Source organism: Oncorhynchus kisutch, linkage group LG7 (assembly GCF_002021735.2).
Source record: "Oncorhynchus kisutch isolate 150728-3 linkage group LG7, Okis_V2, whole genome shotgun sequence".
Lineage (NCBI taxonomy): Eukaryota > Metazoa > Chordata > Actinopteri > Salmoniformes > Salmonidae > Oncorhynchus > Oncorhynchus kisutch.
The window spans coordinates 20437505-20454982 of record NC_034180.2 but is presented as its reverse complement, the minus strand read 5'-3'; the positions used below and the strand labels follow the sequence as shown (position 1 = coordinate 20454982).

Here is a 17478-nt window from a genome sequence, read left to right as displayed (position 1 = left end):
CATTGTATGTTTTCTGTATCATGTCCTGCTACATCCCTTTTAAGCACATGACCAAAAACATTTCCCATGGTGGAATAATAGTTGATCAAATCAGTAGCAGCCTGCAGTGCAGTGTGGTGTTTATACCTCGATGTTCTGCACTAGCAAGGCGATGTGGGAGAACTCAGACACCTCTGCTGAGGCCTCCAGCACCTGAGAGACCAGCTGGCTCCACTGAGAGAAGCCATGCAGAGGGTCCTGCAGCACCAGTCTCAGCCCTGTCTCTGACTCCACACATAGCTTCATTGCGCGACACTTCACACTATAGGCAGACAGGGGAGAGGAGACGGGCTTCAAACAGGCTAGATATGGTGCATTGCATGCAAAATACAAAATGTACTGTATATATTTAAAAACAGTAAAAAGTCAGAGGAAAATTGCAGCTTATACATTTAACCAAGTAATCACTGTACGTTTCAATAAATTATTATGTTATAGAACAGCATAGACATCCTGTCTTTCCCTATAGAGAGAGCAAAGACTGTTTGCATGAATTATCATACAACATCAAAAGCTAATCAGTAAGGGAAAGTGGAATAAATTGAGCCATGTTTTTACATTCAGCATCACTCCGTCAAGGGGAATATAGTATTCTTTCTAACAAAGATATCTACACATATTTCAGGATGTTGTGTGTATCCCTGGAAATAATCAGAATATCAGTAAACGGTTTTGAAAACATACACTACATGACCAAAACTATGTGGACACTTGCTCGTCAAACATCTCATTCCAAAATCATGGGCATTAATATGGAGTTGGTCCCCCCTTTGCTGCTATAACAGTATCCACTCTTCTGGGATGGCTTTCCACTAGATGTTGAAACATTGCTGTGGGGACTTGCTTCCATTCAGCCACAAGCGCATTAGTGAGGTCGGGCACTGATGTTGGGCAATTAGTCGGTGGTCCAATTCATCCCAAAGATGTCCGATGGGGTTGAGGACAGTGCTCTGCGCAGGCCAGTCAAGTTCTTCCACACCGATCTCGACAAACCATTTCTGCATGGACCTCGCTTTGTGCAAGGGGGCATTGTCATGCTGAAACAGGAAAGGGCCTTCCCAAAACTGTTGCCACAAAGTTGGAAGCACAGAATTGTCTAGAAACTCAATGTATGCTATAGAGTTAAGATTTCCCTTCACTGGAACTAAGGGGCCTAGCCAAACCATGAAAAACAGCCCAAGACCATTATTCCTCCTCCACCAAACTTTACAGTTGGTACTATGCATTCGGGCAAGTAGCGTTTACTGGCATCTGCCAAACCCAGATTAGTCCATCGGACTACCAGATTGTGAAGCATGATTCATCACTCCAGAGAGCACGTTTCCACTGCTCCAGAGTCCAATGCCACCGAGCTTTACACCACTCTAGCTGATGCTTGGCATTGTGTATGGTGATCTTAGGCTTGTGTACGGCTGCTCGGCCATGGAAACTATCATGAAGCTCCCGACAAACAGTTAGTGTTGACTTTGCTTCCAGAGGCAGTTTGGAAAATCGGTAGTGAGTGTTGCAACAGAGGATAAATTATTACCCGCAACGTGCTTCAGCACTCAGTCGTCCTGTTCTGTGAGCTTGTGTGGCCTACTACGTCGCAGCTGATCCGTTGCTGCTCCTAGACATTTCCACTTCACAATAACAGCACTTCGAGTAGACAGGCACAGCTCTAGCAGGGCAAGAATTTGACTAACTGCTTATTGGAAAAGTGGCATCCTATGTCTGTGCCACACAGATAAGTCACTGAGCTCTTCAGTAAAGCCATTCTACTGCCAATGTGTGTCTACGAAGATTGCATGTATGTGTGCTCGTTTTTATACACCTGTCACCAATGGGTATGGCTGAAATAGTGGAATCCACTAATTTGAAGGGGTGTCCACATACTTTTGCAATTAGAGTACCATCAAAAGTGTGGACAACAACTCATTCAAGGGTTTTTCTTTCTTTCTTTTTTTCTACATTGTATAATAATAATAGTGAAAACATCAACATCATGAACAGATGTTAAACAAATCAAAATATATGTTATATTTGAGATTCTTCAATGTAGCCACCCTTTGCCTTGATGACAGCTTTGCACACTCTTGGCATTCTCTCAACCAGCTTCACGAGGTAGTCACCTGGAATGCATTTCAATTAACAGGTGTGCCTTGTTAAAAGTTAATTTGTGGAATTTCTTTCCTTAATGCGTTTGAGCATTATGGCTGTGTTGTGTCAAGGTAGGGGTGATATACAGAAGATCGCCTTAGTTGGTAAAAGTCCAAGTCCATATTATGGCAAGAACAGCTCAAATAAGCAAAATTTACTTTAAGGTCAGTCAATTCGGAAAATGTCAAGAACTTTGAACGCTCTTCAAGTGCAGTCACACAAACCATCAAGCGCTATGATGAAACTGGCTCTCATGAGGACCGCCAAAGGAAAGGAAGACCCAGAGTTACCTCTGCTGCAGAGGAAAAGTTAATTAGAGTTAACTGCACCTCAGATTGCAGCCCAAATAAATGCTTCATAGAGTTCAAGTAACAGACATCTCAACATCAACTGTTCAGAGGAGACTGTGTGAATCAGGCCTTCATGGTCAAATTGCTGCAAAGATACAACTACTAAAAAGGACACCAATAAGGAGAAGAGACTTGCTTGGGCAAAGAAACGCGAGCAATGGACATTAGACCGGTGGAAATCTGTCCTTTGGTATGACGAATCCAAATTTGAGATTTTTGGTTCCAAGCGCCGTGTCTTTGTGAGACGCAGAGTATGTGAACGGATGTTCTCCGCATGTGTGGTTCCCACTGTGAAGCATGGAGGAGGTGGTGTGATGGTGCTTTGCTGGTGACACTGTCAGTGATTTTTTATTATTACCCACAACTATTGAAGAATCGGAAATATATTTTGATTTGTTTCACACCGTTTTGGTTACTGTATGATTCCATGTGTTAAATCTTAAAAAGCATCTTACTCTCCATCGTCACTCTTCTTCTACACTGTCAAGTGCTCTGATTGTCCACTCACCTCTGGTGCTCCTTCACCACAGCCAGGACGTCGTCAGAGAGATGCCGGGAATCTTGGGAAAAGCGGAAGAGTTCTTTAAGCTGGGCCTTGAGGTTCTCCACCTGGGATTCCTCTGCTGACAGAGTATTCCGAACATTCTGAGAGGGGAATACCAAAAGGGAAAATAAGAACAATTGTTTAAAAACCTATCACAGAGACCAGCCTGGGCACCAGGCAACTCGTTCTCTGCACACAAAACACACACCAACAACCAAATGTGATAAACGCTAACTTAATTTCCTCCTTAGTGCCAGAGTTAAACTGTTATACAAGATCTTTCTCCCATAGACTAGAAAATGTTTAAACTTAACGTAATTCACATTAATGTCAAGCAATTTTTTGACAATTTTTTAAATATTTATTTGTAATAATGACAATTACAACAATTACTGAATGAACACTTATTTTAACCTAATATAATACATCAATAAAATCAATTTAGCCTCAAATAAATAATGAAACATGTTCAATTTGGTTTAAATAATGCAAAAACAAGGTGTTGGAGAAGAAAGTAAAAGTGCAATATGTGCCATGTAAGAAAGCTAACGTATAAGTTCCTTGCTCAGAACATGAGAACATATGAAAACTGGTGGTTCCTTTTAACATGAGTCTTCAATATTCCCAGGTAAGAAGTTTTAGGTTGTAGTTATTATAGGAATATTTCTCGCTATACGATTTGTATTTCATATACCTTTGACTATTGGATGTTCTTATAGGCACTTTAGTATTGCCAGTGTAACAGTATACAGTGGGGAGAAGAAGTATTTGATAACCTGCCAAATCAGCAGTGTTTCTTACTTACAAAGCATCTAGAGGTCTGTATTTTTTATCATAGGTACACTTCAACTGTGAGAGATGGAATATAAAACAAAAATCCAGAAAATCACATTGTATGATTTAAGTAATTAATTAGCATTTTATTGCATGACATAAGTATTTGATCACCTACCAGCCAGTAAGAATTCCGGCTCTCACAGACTCTGTTAGTTTTTCTTTAAGAAGCCCTCCTGTTCTCCACTCATTATCTGTATTAACTGCACCTGTTTGAACTCGTTACCTGTATAAAAGACACCTGTCCACACACACTCAATCAAACAGACTCCAACCTCTCCACAATGGCCAAGACCATAGAGCTGTGTAAGGACATCAGGGGTGAAATTGTAGACCTGCACAAGGCTGGGATGGGCTAGAGGACAATAGGCAAGGAGCTTATAAGGCAACAACTGTTGGCGCAATTATTAGAAAATGGAAGAAGTTCAAGATGACGGTCAATCACCCTCGGTCTGGGGCTCCATGCAAGATCTCACCTCGCGGGGCATCAGTGATCACGAGGAAGGTGAGGGATCAGCCCAGAACTACACGGCAGGACCTGGTCAATGACCTGAAGAGAGCTGGAACCACAGTCTCAAAGAAAATCATTAGTAACACACTACGCCGTCATGGATTCAAATCCTGCAGCGCACGCAAGGTCCCCTTGCTCAAGCCAGCGCATGTCCAGGCCCGTCTGAAGTTTGCCAATGACCATCTGGATGATCCAGAGGAGGAATGGGAGAAGGTCATGTGGTCTGATGAGACAAAAATAGATTTTTGGTCTAAACTCCACTCGCTGTGTTTGGAGGAAGAAGAAGGATGAGTACAACCCCAAGAACACCATCCCAACCGTGAAGCATGGAGGTGGAAACATCATTCATTGGGGATGCTTTTCTGCAAAGGGGACAGGACGACTGCACCATATTGAGGGGAGGATGGATGGGGCCATGTATCGCGAGATCTTGGCCAACAACCTCCTTCCCTCAGTAAGTGCATTGAAGATGGGTCGTGACTGGGTCTTCCAGCATGACAACGACCCTAAACACACAGCCAGGGCAACTAAGGAGTGGCTCCATGAAAGTCCGTATTGTCCATTGACAGCCCCGAAACCTGAAGGATCTGGAGAAGGTCTGTATGGAGGAGTGGGCCAAAATCCCTGCTGCAGTGTGTGCAAACCTGGTCAAGAACTACAGGAAACGTATGATCTCTGTATTTCCAAACAAAGGTTTCTGTACCAAATATTAAGTTTTGCTTTTCTGATGTATCAAATACTTATGTCATGCAATAAAATGCAAATGAATTACTTAATCATACAATGTGATTTTCTGGATTTATGTTTTAGATTCCATCTCTCACAGTTGAAGTGTACCTATGATAAAAAATTACAGACCTCTACATGCTTTAAGTAGGAAAACCTGCAAAATCGGCAGTGTATCAAATACTTGTTCTCCCCACTGTAGCTTCCATCCCTCTCCTCGCCGCTACCTGGGCTTAAACCAGGAACACATTGACAACAGCCACCCTCGAAGAAGCGTTACCCATGCAGAGCAAGGGGAACAACTACTCCAAGTCTCAGAGCGAGTGATGTTTGAAACATTATTAGCGCGAAATGGCAAGCTAACTAGCTTGCCATTTCACATCGGTTACACCAGCCTAATCTATCAAATCATAGACTTAATTATAACATAATAACACACAGAAATACTAGCCTTAGGTCATTAGTGCTTCTACACCTGCATTGCTTGCTGTTTGGGGTTTTAGGCTGGGTTTCTGTACAGCAGAGATATCAGCTGATGTACGAAGGGCTATATAAATAAATTTGATTTGATTTGATTTGGTCGAATCCAGAAACTATCATCTCGAAAACAAAACGTTTATTCTTTCAGTGAAATACGGAACAGTAACAGGTGGCATCCATAAGTCTAAATACTCCTGTTACATTGCACAACCTTCAATGTTATGTCATAATTACGTAAAATTGTAGCAAATTAGTTCGCAATGAGCCAGGTGGCCCAAACTGTTGCATATACCCCGACTCTGCGTGCAATGAACGAGAAGAGAAGTAACACAATTTCACCTGGTTAATATTGCCTGCTAACCTGGATTTCTTTTAGCTAAATATGCAGGTTTAAAGATATATACTTCAGATATATACTTCTGTGTATTGATTTTAAGAAAGGCATTGATGTTTAGGTACACATTGGAGCAACGACAGTCCTTTTTTGCAAATGCGCACCGCATCGATTATATGCAACGCAGGACACGCTAGATAAACTAGTAATATCATCAACCATGTGTAGTTAACTAGTGATTTATGATTGATTGTTTTTTATAAGATACGTTTAATGCTAGCTAGCAACTTACCTTGGCTTCTTACTGCATTCGCAAAACAGGCAGGCTCCTCGTGAGGCAGGTGTTTAGAGCTTTGGACTAGTTAACTGTAAGGTTGCACGATTGAATCCCTGAGCTGACAAGGAAAAAATCTGTCGTTCTGCCCCTGAACAAGGCAGTTAACACACCGTTCCTAGACCGTCATTGAAAATAAGAATGTGTTCTTAACTGACTTACATAGTTAAATAAAGATGTTAAAAAAAGTAAAAAATTCAAATCTGCTAAATCGGCGTTAAAAAATACAGATTTCCGATTGTTATGAAAACTTGAAATCGGCCCTAATTAAATCGGCCTTTCCGATTAAATCGGTCGACCTCTAGTCCTTAGTGTACAATATATTTTGTCAATACACCTGGTAAAATAATGGTTAATCAACAACTCTAAGGGGACCCACAAAAATTATATTTTCTTGGTTTTATTTTTCCTTTTCTTGGTTTTATTAATCCTTAATATTACAATTATTCATAGAGAAACAATGAAAATGGATGTCCATGTCGATGCTTAATTCACATCAGAAGACCATTTTTGAAGTCAAGAGAAATGTTCCGGTCTGGCGATGTTACTGCGGTTTGGCCTACACCCTTAGAAAATACAGTATGTGTTATTGAACAACCCAATTTTGCTGCAGCACGTCATGGCAGAGTTTTCAAAACAATCCCCACCCAATTTATACAAATAATCTTGATACTGTTCTGTCAGGTGAAACGACTTTGCGGTTAACATTATAAGGTTTTGGGGGAAAGTCTGTCTACCCATAAGATGGTTATCATTAGCACGCTTAAATGGCTACATACAGAGTGATAAACAAATGTGCTCACCAAACAGAGAGATGGGCAATATTTCTGGAAATTAATTGGCAGATATTGTGTTACATTTGGCTCTTTAAGGCAATAGTGGCTAACCAGGGTTGGGATAATGTCAATGTGGCCTTGATATTATGAGAGCGTTTGCGATGGATGTTTTATTGCACAGAATTTATTGGCAAGCTACTCATAGGTGGGCCACGAGCTACTGGTAGCTCACGATTGACCTGTTGGAGACCCCTGGGTCCAGATTCACAAAACACTTCTTACGTAAAAAATGAAGATGCTTCTTAAGAAAAAAAAAACTTCACAAGGTAAGTGCAATTCCTCTACAATATCTTAAGATTTAATGATTTTCTTAAACTTCTGAAATATAAATACACACAAATAAAGATTGTGTTGCTAGGCAACCATTTTAGCTAACTATCTAACTAGCAATGGCAATCATGTTAGCATATTTTCTTACTGAGATTACTGTTCTAAAACATGTTCTTGGGTGTAAAATAATTAAATAATAACCAAGTTTGAGAGTGAATTAAACAGTGAATTGCTTTCATGAGCTTTTTCCTCTCACTGCCCTGAGGGTTTAGCTATCTTGGAATTAAAACATTTCCAATAACTTTATTTTCTAAATCTATTTTCTTCTTAACTTTTTTGCTAAATGAGAAACATACTGTAAGAAATAGCGCAATACATTTTCCAATAACCTTTTTGAGAAACAACAACTTTGCTTAACTTTCTTCTTAAATCTATAGTTAAGGGGAAAAAATGGCAGTTAAGAAGACCTTTCTTCTTAAGAAGGTTTTGTGAATCTGGACCCTGGTCTAGACACTGGGATAAAATGACTATACTAATTGTTTTAGCCTCTGACGAATCTTATCACTCTTCTGCTAGCTTTTGTTTCTCTAACTGACCTCAATAGCTACTAGCTTCCGAGCCTTATGTCCTCTCCATCATCACCAGTCCTAAATGGAACCCTACTCCCTACATAGTGGACTACTTTTCACCAGAACCCTCTGATCTGAAAACACAGGACAGGTAAAAGCAATGTATTGAAAGCCTATGTAGGCATTTCCTTGCATCTGTCCAATTCATTGACATCAGTGAATTGAAGGAACTTAGAAGAGCAATGAAGCCACTTCAGACAATCAATACAAATCCATAGACTGTGGGAACCTGCCCCACAACAGGTACGTTTTGACTGTGAGGATACAATACCATCCCACAACTATTATCTTCTATGTAATCTCCACCAGACATCTCCCAGGCATGTAGCCAGAGGGCCAATTCCTGCATGGTAATAGAGCAACTGCCCATGCTGTGTCAGACTCTTATTTTAGCTAGTAACTAAAGCTGTAAGCCTTGGGTTGAGGAGTGAAATTGACAGAGAGACACTGAAAGAGAAAGAAAGCAAAGAACAAGTAAGGGGAAGGAGATAAGAGTAGAAGAGAGAAGGGTAAAAAAGGAAGGCAGAGGGAAGACTGGAGAGAGAGAGAGGTAGACAACAAGGAAATTAAATTAGGAAGAGAGCTAGTGAGAGAGAGAAAATAAGAACGAAAGAGAGACAGAGAGTGTGTATAAAGCCCACCATGTACTTCCTCCACTGTCCAACCATCTGTTCCTCGGTCCTGTCTCCCTCCCTGGCTGTCTCCAGGTCTCTGGTCAGTCTGTGAAGCAGGGCCTGGAGCTGCGCTATGTCCTCCCCCAGGCGCTGGCAGTGGCTCTGGTACTGGCTCTGGGAGTCTAGGCTGCTCCTTAGGCCCTCCCCAGCCTCACACAGGCTCTGTCGGAGCCTCTGCCAGGCCAGACGAAGCTCCTCCACCTCCTCCTCCACCACCTCCACCCCCCCGGGCGACGTGTTGGCCCGCACTGCCTCCACCATGCCCTCGATGTGCTGCAGCGTCCGCTCCTCACTGGCCACACTGTCGTCCAGCGTCTGACAGAGGGGAGAGGAGAGTTACGATGTGTCACGATTTTCCACCCTTCTCAAACTTAATTCATTGTGCAATTAAAATAACAACAAACTTTCTAGTAAAACAATGTTTTTTGTTGTTTTTTTTACAGCAAAAAGAAAAAAAGAACAGTGATGTGACTAGGGGGAACGCTCATCTGTCCCTCCCAGGAGTCGTATAACCAGGGTGTACTCACCTGTAGGGCTTGGAGATTGTTCTCGGCTGTGTCCTCTGACTCAGTAAGTGTGTTCAGCTCCTTAGCTTTGGACACCAGCCAGGCCTGGAACTTTAGGACATAGCTCTGGTAAATCTGGTGCTCTTCAGCTATCTTCTGCAGCACTGACAGCCTCTCCTGTTGAAGGGAAATCCACCACATTTTACACATATTCATCAACTCCAGCACCATACCAAGGTCTACACACAGTAAGTGAAAATGACATGTTCCTACATTGTAGTTGAACTTCTCTAGGGTAGGGGGCAACATTTGGAATTTTGGATGAAAAGCATGCCCCAATTAAACTGCCTTCTACTCAGGCCCAGAAGATACACTAAAGTTTCCAAAACTGTTAAAATAATGTCTGTGAGTATAAGAGAAAACCTGAGAAACATCCATTCAGGAAGTAGGATGTTTTTTGTTGTTGTAGTTTTCTATTCAATGCCATTACAGTATCCATTGACTTAGAACTCAAATTGCAGTTCCTTTTCCTTCCACTAGACATCAACAGTCTTTAGAAATTGTTTCAGGCTTGAGCAGTCTGAATGAGTGGACCCTGCCGTGAAAACATTGCAAGAAAACTTTTAGAAAAAGCAACAGCAAATGCTCGATAATAAACAGAGCTACAGACAGGGATAATAATAAAATGAAAGAAAACCGTATCAATATGCAGTAGATACAGAACACGCATATTGCTTTGAATAAAGGAAACACCATTGGTGTACTTGGTGAATAGTAGAATAGAATTGTATTCAGTCAGGGCCTATTAGCTTACAGTGCCTTCAGAAAGTATTCACACCCCTTGTTTCCATATTTTGTTGTTACAGCCTGAATTTAAAATTGATTAAATTGAGATTTTATGTCACTGGTTTACACACAATAACCCATGATGTTAATGTGGAATTATGTTTGACATTTTTACAAATTCATTAAAAATAAAAAGCTAAAAATGTCTGGAGTCAAGTATTCCACTTATTGCAAGCCTAAATAAGTTCAGGAGTAACAATTTACATAAGTTGCATGGACTCACTCTGTGGATGATAAGTGTTTAAAATGATTTTTGAATGATTATTTATTTATTTAAGTCAGTTAAGAACAAACTCTTGACAATGATGGCCTACAGGCCGAACAAACCCAGACGATGCTGGGCCAATTGTGCACCACACTATGGGACTCCCAGTCACGGCCGGTTTTGATACAGCCTGGAATCAAACCAGGGTCTGTAGTGACACCTCTAGCACCTTAGACCACTGCGCCACGTGGGATATCTGTACCCCACACATAAAGATAATTGTAAGGTCCCTCAGTCGAGCAATGAATTTCAAACACAGACTCAACCTCAAAGATCAGGGAGGTTTTCCAATGCCTCACAAAGAGAGGGCACCGATTGGTAGATGTGTAAAAAAAACACACAAAAAAAACACATTGAATATCCCTTTGAGCGTGGTGAAGTTATTCATTACACTGTGCATGGTGTATTAATACACCCAGTCACTACAAACATACAGGCATCCTTCCTAACTCAGTCACCAGAGCGGAAGGAGACTGCTCAGGGATTAAAACAGTTAAGAGTTTAATAGCTGTGATAAGAGAAAACTGAGGATGGATCAACAAAATTGTAGTTACTTCACAATACCAACCTAATTGACCGAGTGAAAAGAAGGACGCTTGTACAGATAAAACTATTCCAAAACATGCAACAAGGCACTAAAGTAATACTGCAAAAAATGTGGCAAAGAAATGTACTTTTTTTCAGAATAAAAAGCGTTGTTTAGAGCAAATACAATACAACACATTACAACAGTACCACGCTCTATATTTTCAAGCACAGTAGTGGTGGTTGCATCATGTTATGGGTATATTTGTAATCATTAAGGATTGGTTAGTTTTTCAGGATAAAAAAAAAAGATGCAAAGAGGGTAAGCACAGGCAAAATCCTATAGGAAAATCTGGTTCAGTCTGCTTTCCACCAGACACTGGGAGATTAATTCACCTACACTGGAGTTTCTTACCAAGAAGACAGTGAATGTTCCTGAGTGGCCTAGTTACAGTTTTGACTGAAATCTACTTGAAAATCAAGACCTGAAAAGGGTTGTCTAGCAATGATCAACAATCAAATTGACAGAGATTGAACAATTTTGAAAATAATAAAACGGGCAAATGTTTCACAACCCAGGTGTGGAAAGCTCTTAGAGACTTACCCAGAAAGACTCACAGGTGTAATCGCTGCCACAGGTGATTCTAACATGTATTGACTCAGAGGGTTTGAATACTTATATCTAGTCAAGATCTATTAGTGTTATATTTTTCATGAATTCTTTACAAAATGCTTTTTAAAATCCAATTTGACAGAGTATGTTGTGTAGATAGTTGACAAAAAAGTGACAATTAAATCCATTGTAATCCCGCTTTGTAACAACAAAATGTAGAAACGTCAAGGGGTGTGAATACTTTCTGAAGCCACTGTAGAACTAGTTAGTTCTAGCTCCTTTCAAAGAGTAGGGGAACAAATGTTCTCCACTTTTGAGCAACAACCTCCATATGAAAGAGAATATAAATCATTAGAATGATATTCCCCCTTTGGACCAAACGCACAGCTCTGCCATGAGCTAAGCATGTTCAAACGGGCGAGGAGCACCAAAAGACTGTTCCCTTTGAAAGTAGAGAGACAGGGAGAGGAGAGGACTGTTGTGGACTGTAAGATGTTTCAAAGACCTAGATGAAACAGAAAGAAACAGGAAAGGCATTGCCTTGATTGTGTGACTACAGAAAAATAAAAAGGACGTACACAACAAAAGAAGCTCGGCACAAATTGAAGCGTATTCACCAACAACGCTCAAGAGACTCAAGTTACTCGACTCTGAGAACCTAGAAGTTAGTTACTGTACCCTGCAGCCTGTCTGTCTGAATGGAAATAATACCACTCAATAACAGCGACACGGTTTCGATCATTCTATTGTGTTCGCTATATAGCTTACACGGGTCCAGATCCAAAACTCTAAATAATATCTTGGGTCTGGGTCAGATATGACAGTCATGGATCTCGGGTATGTGTAATTTTAATTGACTTGTCCGGGTGGACTAGTACAGGTCCGAACGCGACTGCTGCAGTAGAGAAAAATAGATGTAATCATTTTTGCTGCTGCTCTTGCTTTTCATGACAGTGGCACGGGTAGCTTATTGTTGTTGTTGACTAATCATCAAAGTGGCAATAGGCTACAGTCATAGAGCCTACATGTGTGGCAAGTGTTAGATATCTAATCAATGGAAAATGGAATTAAAATGACAATTAAAAGTTAAAAGAAAGAAGGATAGGCTACAACAACCAAGAGCCAACAGGTAGACTGCTACTTAATATTTTGAATGGAGTTATTCTTGTTTGTAACTGTTTAGGACGAGAAAGCGCATGCCTCCATTAGCCTAGCTCGCTAACATTAGCTAGCTTCTCCAATTTTAATGCAGTTAAGACAGGTAATAGGTAATCATATTTGATTATAAATAACCTAGCTATGGCAGCTATTAGTCTCCTATAGCGCGAGTCGGCTTGGTTGGTTGCGGGCTCTCGTCTCTCTCTCCGTCCTCCCTGCTCACCATGTCACTTGCTCACACTCACAGTAGCCTACATACACAGCACGGCCCCTGCTAGAGCGTTAGCTCTCTCTCTACCTCCTCTCTCTCACGGTTTATCAGCTCTGGTTAATAAAGTATCTTAAAAATGAACTTTTCTGCTGCTTCCCTCACTCTGATCGGCCCGGGTCTGGATCCGACCAGGTCTAGTTTTCTTCGGGTCCGTTCGGAACGGGTCTCTATATTTAACATATTTACTCATGCATATTCGTTCCGAGTGAGAAAGCCCCAGGTCCATTTCGGGAATGGGTCCTACTTTTTGGACCTGTTAAGGCCTCTAAGCTCATTACAAGAATGCTAGCTTGAGTTTTGTGCAGAGAATTCAAGGGAATAGATGGAGATTTTGAACAAGTCATCAGAAAGCCTCCATTATACTGCACACACACACCTCAGCCCCGTCCCGTATGCTATTGTATGCCTCTTGCAGTCTCTCCTGTGCCTCCTGGTCCACACTGGGGTCCTGGGTACGGTTGTGCAGCGCTGCAGCCTCATCCAACAGCCTCTCCAACAGCAGTGCCTGGCTCTGCACGTCACTCAGCAAGACATGCTGGTGGTCCACCTGGAACACACGCATTAGATTACATTATATACTTTCTACCTGGAAGACATACAAGTTAGCTACTGTGGTTTATGGGCGCTCTATAGGAATGATTGGCAGCATTTGAAGGCTAGCTTGATGTAGCTAGGTTTATTATTTCTTATGACCAAACAGCTAAACTCAAAATATGGCAGTACAGTTGAGCTTCTGATATGGTATCAGTAGTATTACTTTATATTCAGTATCCTTTGGAACCACAGCCTACCCTCTTCACTCACACTAGAGAGTTTCCAGACTGGCTAAACATAGACATTACCATTGTTGACACCCAGGCCAGTGTCAGGTGTGTTCGCTCACCTGCCACAGTTTCTCCTTCACCCCCAGCTGTAGTTCCACCTCCGGCTCCAGACTGCGGCGCATGCGGACCAGCCACATCTCAACCTCCTCGTGCGCCTTCAGGTACTCACTCCAGTGCAGCCACACCCACTCTATCCGGCTGGGAAAGAGAGTAGTAGGGTGGGATGAAGAGTAAATATCGACCATAGAAAAACAAAGACCTTAGAAAATTGTGTTGATATGGCCTAAACAAAAACAAGGCCTTCTGCCATGCCATTAACAATCAAATATTTTTCACTGAACGAATAGAATGTATTCCCTCATGCATACATTATCCATGGGTGTGTAATATTAGCTGATGTGACAGATAATAAAACTCATGGCAATTCCTTTTTAAAAGGAGACATAGTAATTGACCTGCCCTTTTCAGCTGCCACAGAAGTCATTGGAGGTCATGGAAAGTCACAGAGGAGTCGTGGGTTAGCTACCTGTGGCAGTGGATTATGAAGGTGCAGGTCTCCTCCCATGATGCTTTGAGCTCTTTGAGTTTGGCGTGGGTTTTGCTCCTGGTCTCCTGGTCTCCGTTCTGCAGTAAGACCTCAGCAGCCACCAGCACCATGTCCATCTTCACGCGACCCTCATGCTCAGACTCGTGGATTTTCTGTCCACCAGTAACACAAGAGATGCTTGATGAGATCATGAATTTTGGGCTGACAGATGTGGTCAAGCATAGGGTTATGGCGATCATAAAATTGTCAGCCGGTGATTGTCAAGCAAATAAACAAACGTTAAGCATCTTCTGGTTTCCACAAAGACAAGGCATTTAAAAAAAGTCTAATACATCCATGTAATATAGCCTACAACTTCACAATAAATCCATTATTTATTTTAGACAGGTCTAAAGAAACATGAAATGAAGTAAATGTAGTCTATTTCAGAAGAAAATAATAGCATACTCTAAGTTGTCCTTATGTTAGGTCCTGATCTGGCAATGCCAAATGGCTGTGTGCTACACTACAGTAGTTAATTTAGCAGACAAGATTTGCTTATAATTATAAGTATAAAAATTTTACCAAGCGGAATAAAATATATTTTCTCCAAATGATTTGAGTGCGCACATATGGCTATTCTGTGTTGAGCGGTTAACAAATAGGTATTCCTATATGCTTAATTTATAGTTCTGAAATTTGAGGTGTTCTACAAACATTGGGCTATATGTTTAGATTTTAATACATTGTAAGGCTGCATGATGAGACTAATGATGACTTGAAAAAAGTATCTTGAAAAGTTATGAGCTCTGCTTTGTTTTTTTGCGCAGGCTGTACATACTCCAATAGTCTCTCATTCACAATTTGAGAAGCATTTGATAATGCCTCGAATTTCATAGCGGCATCCCCTTTGTGTCTACAATGAATCCTAAAAACTCTCAATCACGTGATCGGGTCTTTTTCCACAGGCTACAAGTGAAGACAGACACATCGGGGACGCAACTGCGTGCGTCCTTATCCAAATCAAAGGTGCATATTGAAGATATTGGAAGAACTGTCCACATTTACTTTTCATCAGCCAACAAGATGAGTAGGCCTAACAAACAGCAAAAGAAGTAGCTTATGTCAATCTACTATCCCCCCATAGTACAAAAGTCGACCTATTCTATTCTGTGCAAGAAATACATATTCCACAGTCTGGGACAGTTGTTGTTTGGCTTCCATGTCTTCTCCCGGGACCTTCTCAATATCCACATCTTGAACATCAGTCTCTGAGGCCTCATCTTCACTGTCACTTACCAACCTTGAGGATGGCTCGCTGTCTGGCTCAAAAAGCCTCAAATTTGCCTGGATGGCCACCAATTTTCCCACCCTTGTATTGGTCAGCCTGTTGCATGCTTTGGTGTGTGCGTTCCCAAACAAGGACCAGTTGCACTCTGAGGCAGCTGATGTTGGTGGGATTTGGAGGATGATGGAGGCAACAGGGAAAAGAACCTCAGATCCACAAAGTCCATTCCACCAGGTGGCTGATGTAATATGGCAGTCGTGCCAACATATCTCATCTCCATCCCAAAGCCCTTGCTTGTAAGTGTAGTTTGCCAGACTGTCAGGAGCCTTGCCCTCATCCAGGCCAAGGTGGCGAGACACGGTAGTGATGCCACCATAGGCCTTGTTGATCTTTGCACCAGACAGGATGCTCTTGCCAGCATACATGGGATTCAACATGTACGCTGCGGCGTCTATGGGCTTCAGGCAGAAGTCTTAACGCTTTTGATGTATTTCAGAACTGCAGTTTCCTCTGCTTGGAGCAACAGTGAAGTGGGCAGGGCAGTACCGATTTCTTCTTACATCTGCAAGCAGAGTCTGAACATCAGACAGGATGGCATTTTCACCCTCAATCCATGGAATGACTAACGCTATAGGTATCAGGAGTTTCAGGCTGCTTACCACTCTCTCCCAAAATACATAATCCAGGAGGATCCTCTTGATGGGGCTGTCCATATCAGCAGACTGTGATATGGCCATTTCTCGGAGAGACTCCTCCCCTCCAGGAGACTGTCAAACATGATGACAAAACCACCTCAACGGGTGTTGCTGGGCAGCTTCAATATGGTGCTCTTATTCTTCTCACTTTGATTGGTGAGGTAGATTGCTGCTATATCTTGATGACCCATCACACACCTAACCATTCCCTTGCCTCTCTTGTAGAGTGTATCCATTGTTTTCATGAGCACAGCCAATGGGTGTGATGTGAGGGTAGGACTCTTCCACTTCAGATCAAGCAGCCTTGAAGTTCGCAGCATTGTCTGTCAGCAGTGCAAATACCTTCTGTGGTCCAAGGTCATTGATGACTGCCTTCAGCTCATCTGCAATGTAGAGACCGGTGTGTCTGTTGACCCTTGTGTCTGTGCTCTTGTAGAATACTGGTTGAGGGGTGGAGATGTAGTTAATTATTCCTCGACCACCCATCAGCGATGATTGCAATACAGTCTGCTTTCACTATGATTTGCTTGACCTTCACTTGAACCATGTTGAACTCTGCATCCAGCAAATGAGTAGATAAAGCATGTCTGGTTGGAGGGGTGTATGCTGGGCCAAGAACATTCAGAAATATCTTCCAATACACATTGCCTGTGAGCATCAGAGGTGAAGCAGTTGCATACACAACTCGAGCAAGACATTCATCAGCATTTCTCTGACTAAGTTCCTCCATTGACTCAAAAAAACTTCTGATTTCAGGAGGACCATGAGCGGTCACTATCGATAAGGTGTCTGATTCATCATTTTCACTTCGAATAGAAGTAGAGGGACTTTTGTCAGATGTTGCATGTTGTGAGTGCTGAGGAAACTGTGCACTTGACCAGATGATTCTGCATCTTTGTTGCATTCTTCACATATGATTTGGCACAGTATTTGCAAATGTACACAGCTTTTCCTTCTACATTAGCTGCAGTGAAATGTGTCCACACATCAGATGCCTGTGGCATAAAAAATATATATATATATATATATATAATATATATATAACCTACATTGTGGCAAAAACTAACTAGCAGAAATTGTTAACAAGTTAGAAATGATTTAATCACACTTTGCTGTAGGCTACAATTTACAAGTTAACACAAAAATAATGTACGTCAGAAAACATTTTCACCCCACCCAGTATTGTAATCACAACTTACCAGAAAGAATGTAAACCTTGGCTCAGACAGTGTAGTAGTGTGGGCTCAAAAGCATCTCATTA

At 41.6% G+C, this 17478-nt stretch overlaps 1 protein-coding gene across 2 annotated transcripts in view; it reads right to left on the bottom strand.

Annotated features, from left to right (window-relative positions):
* Positions 1-17478, bottom strand: part of syne3 (spectrin repeat containing, nuclear envelope family member 3) — a 45294-nt gene that overhangs the window by 22569 nt on the left and 5247 nt on the right. For both annotated transcript variants that reach the window (XM_031828667.1, XM_031828668.1), the window contains 7 exons: positions 14235-14407; positions 13768-13906; positions 13261-13431; positions 9228-9383; positions 8668-9015; positions 3037-3173; positions 127-301 (listed from right to left, as the gene is read on the bottom strand). In XM_031828667.1, the coding sequence (XP_031684527.1) occupies positions 127-301; positions 3037-3173; positions 8668-9015; positions 9228-9383; positions 13261-13431; positions 13768-13906; positions 14235-14407 (1299 nt within the window). The remainder of the gene's footprint in view (positions 1-126; positions 302-3036; positions 3174-8667; positions 9016-9227; positions 9384-13260; positions 13432-13767; positions 13907-14234; positions 14408-17478) is intronic.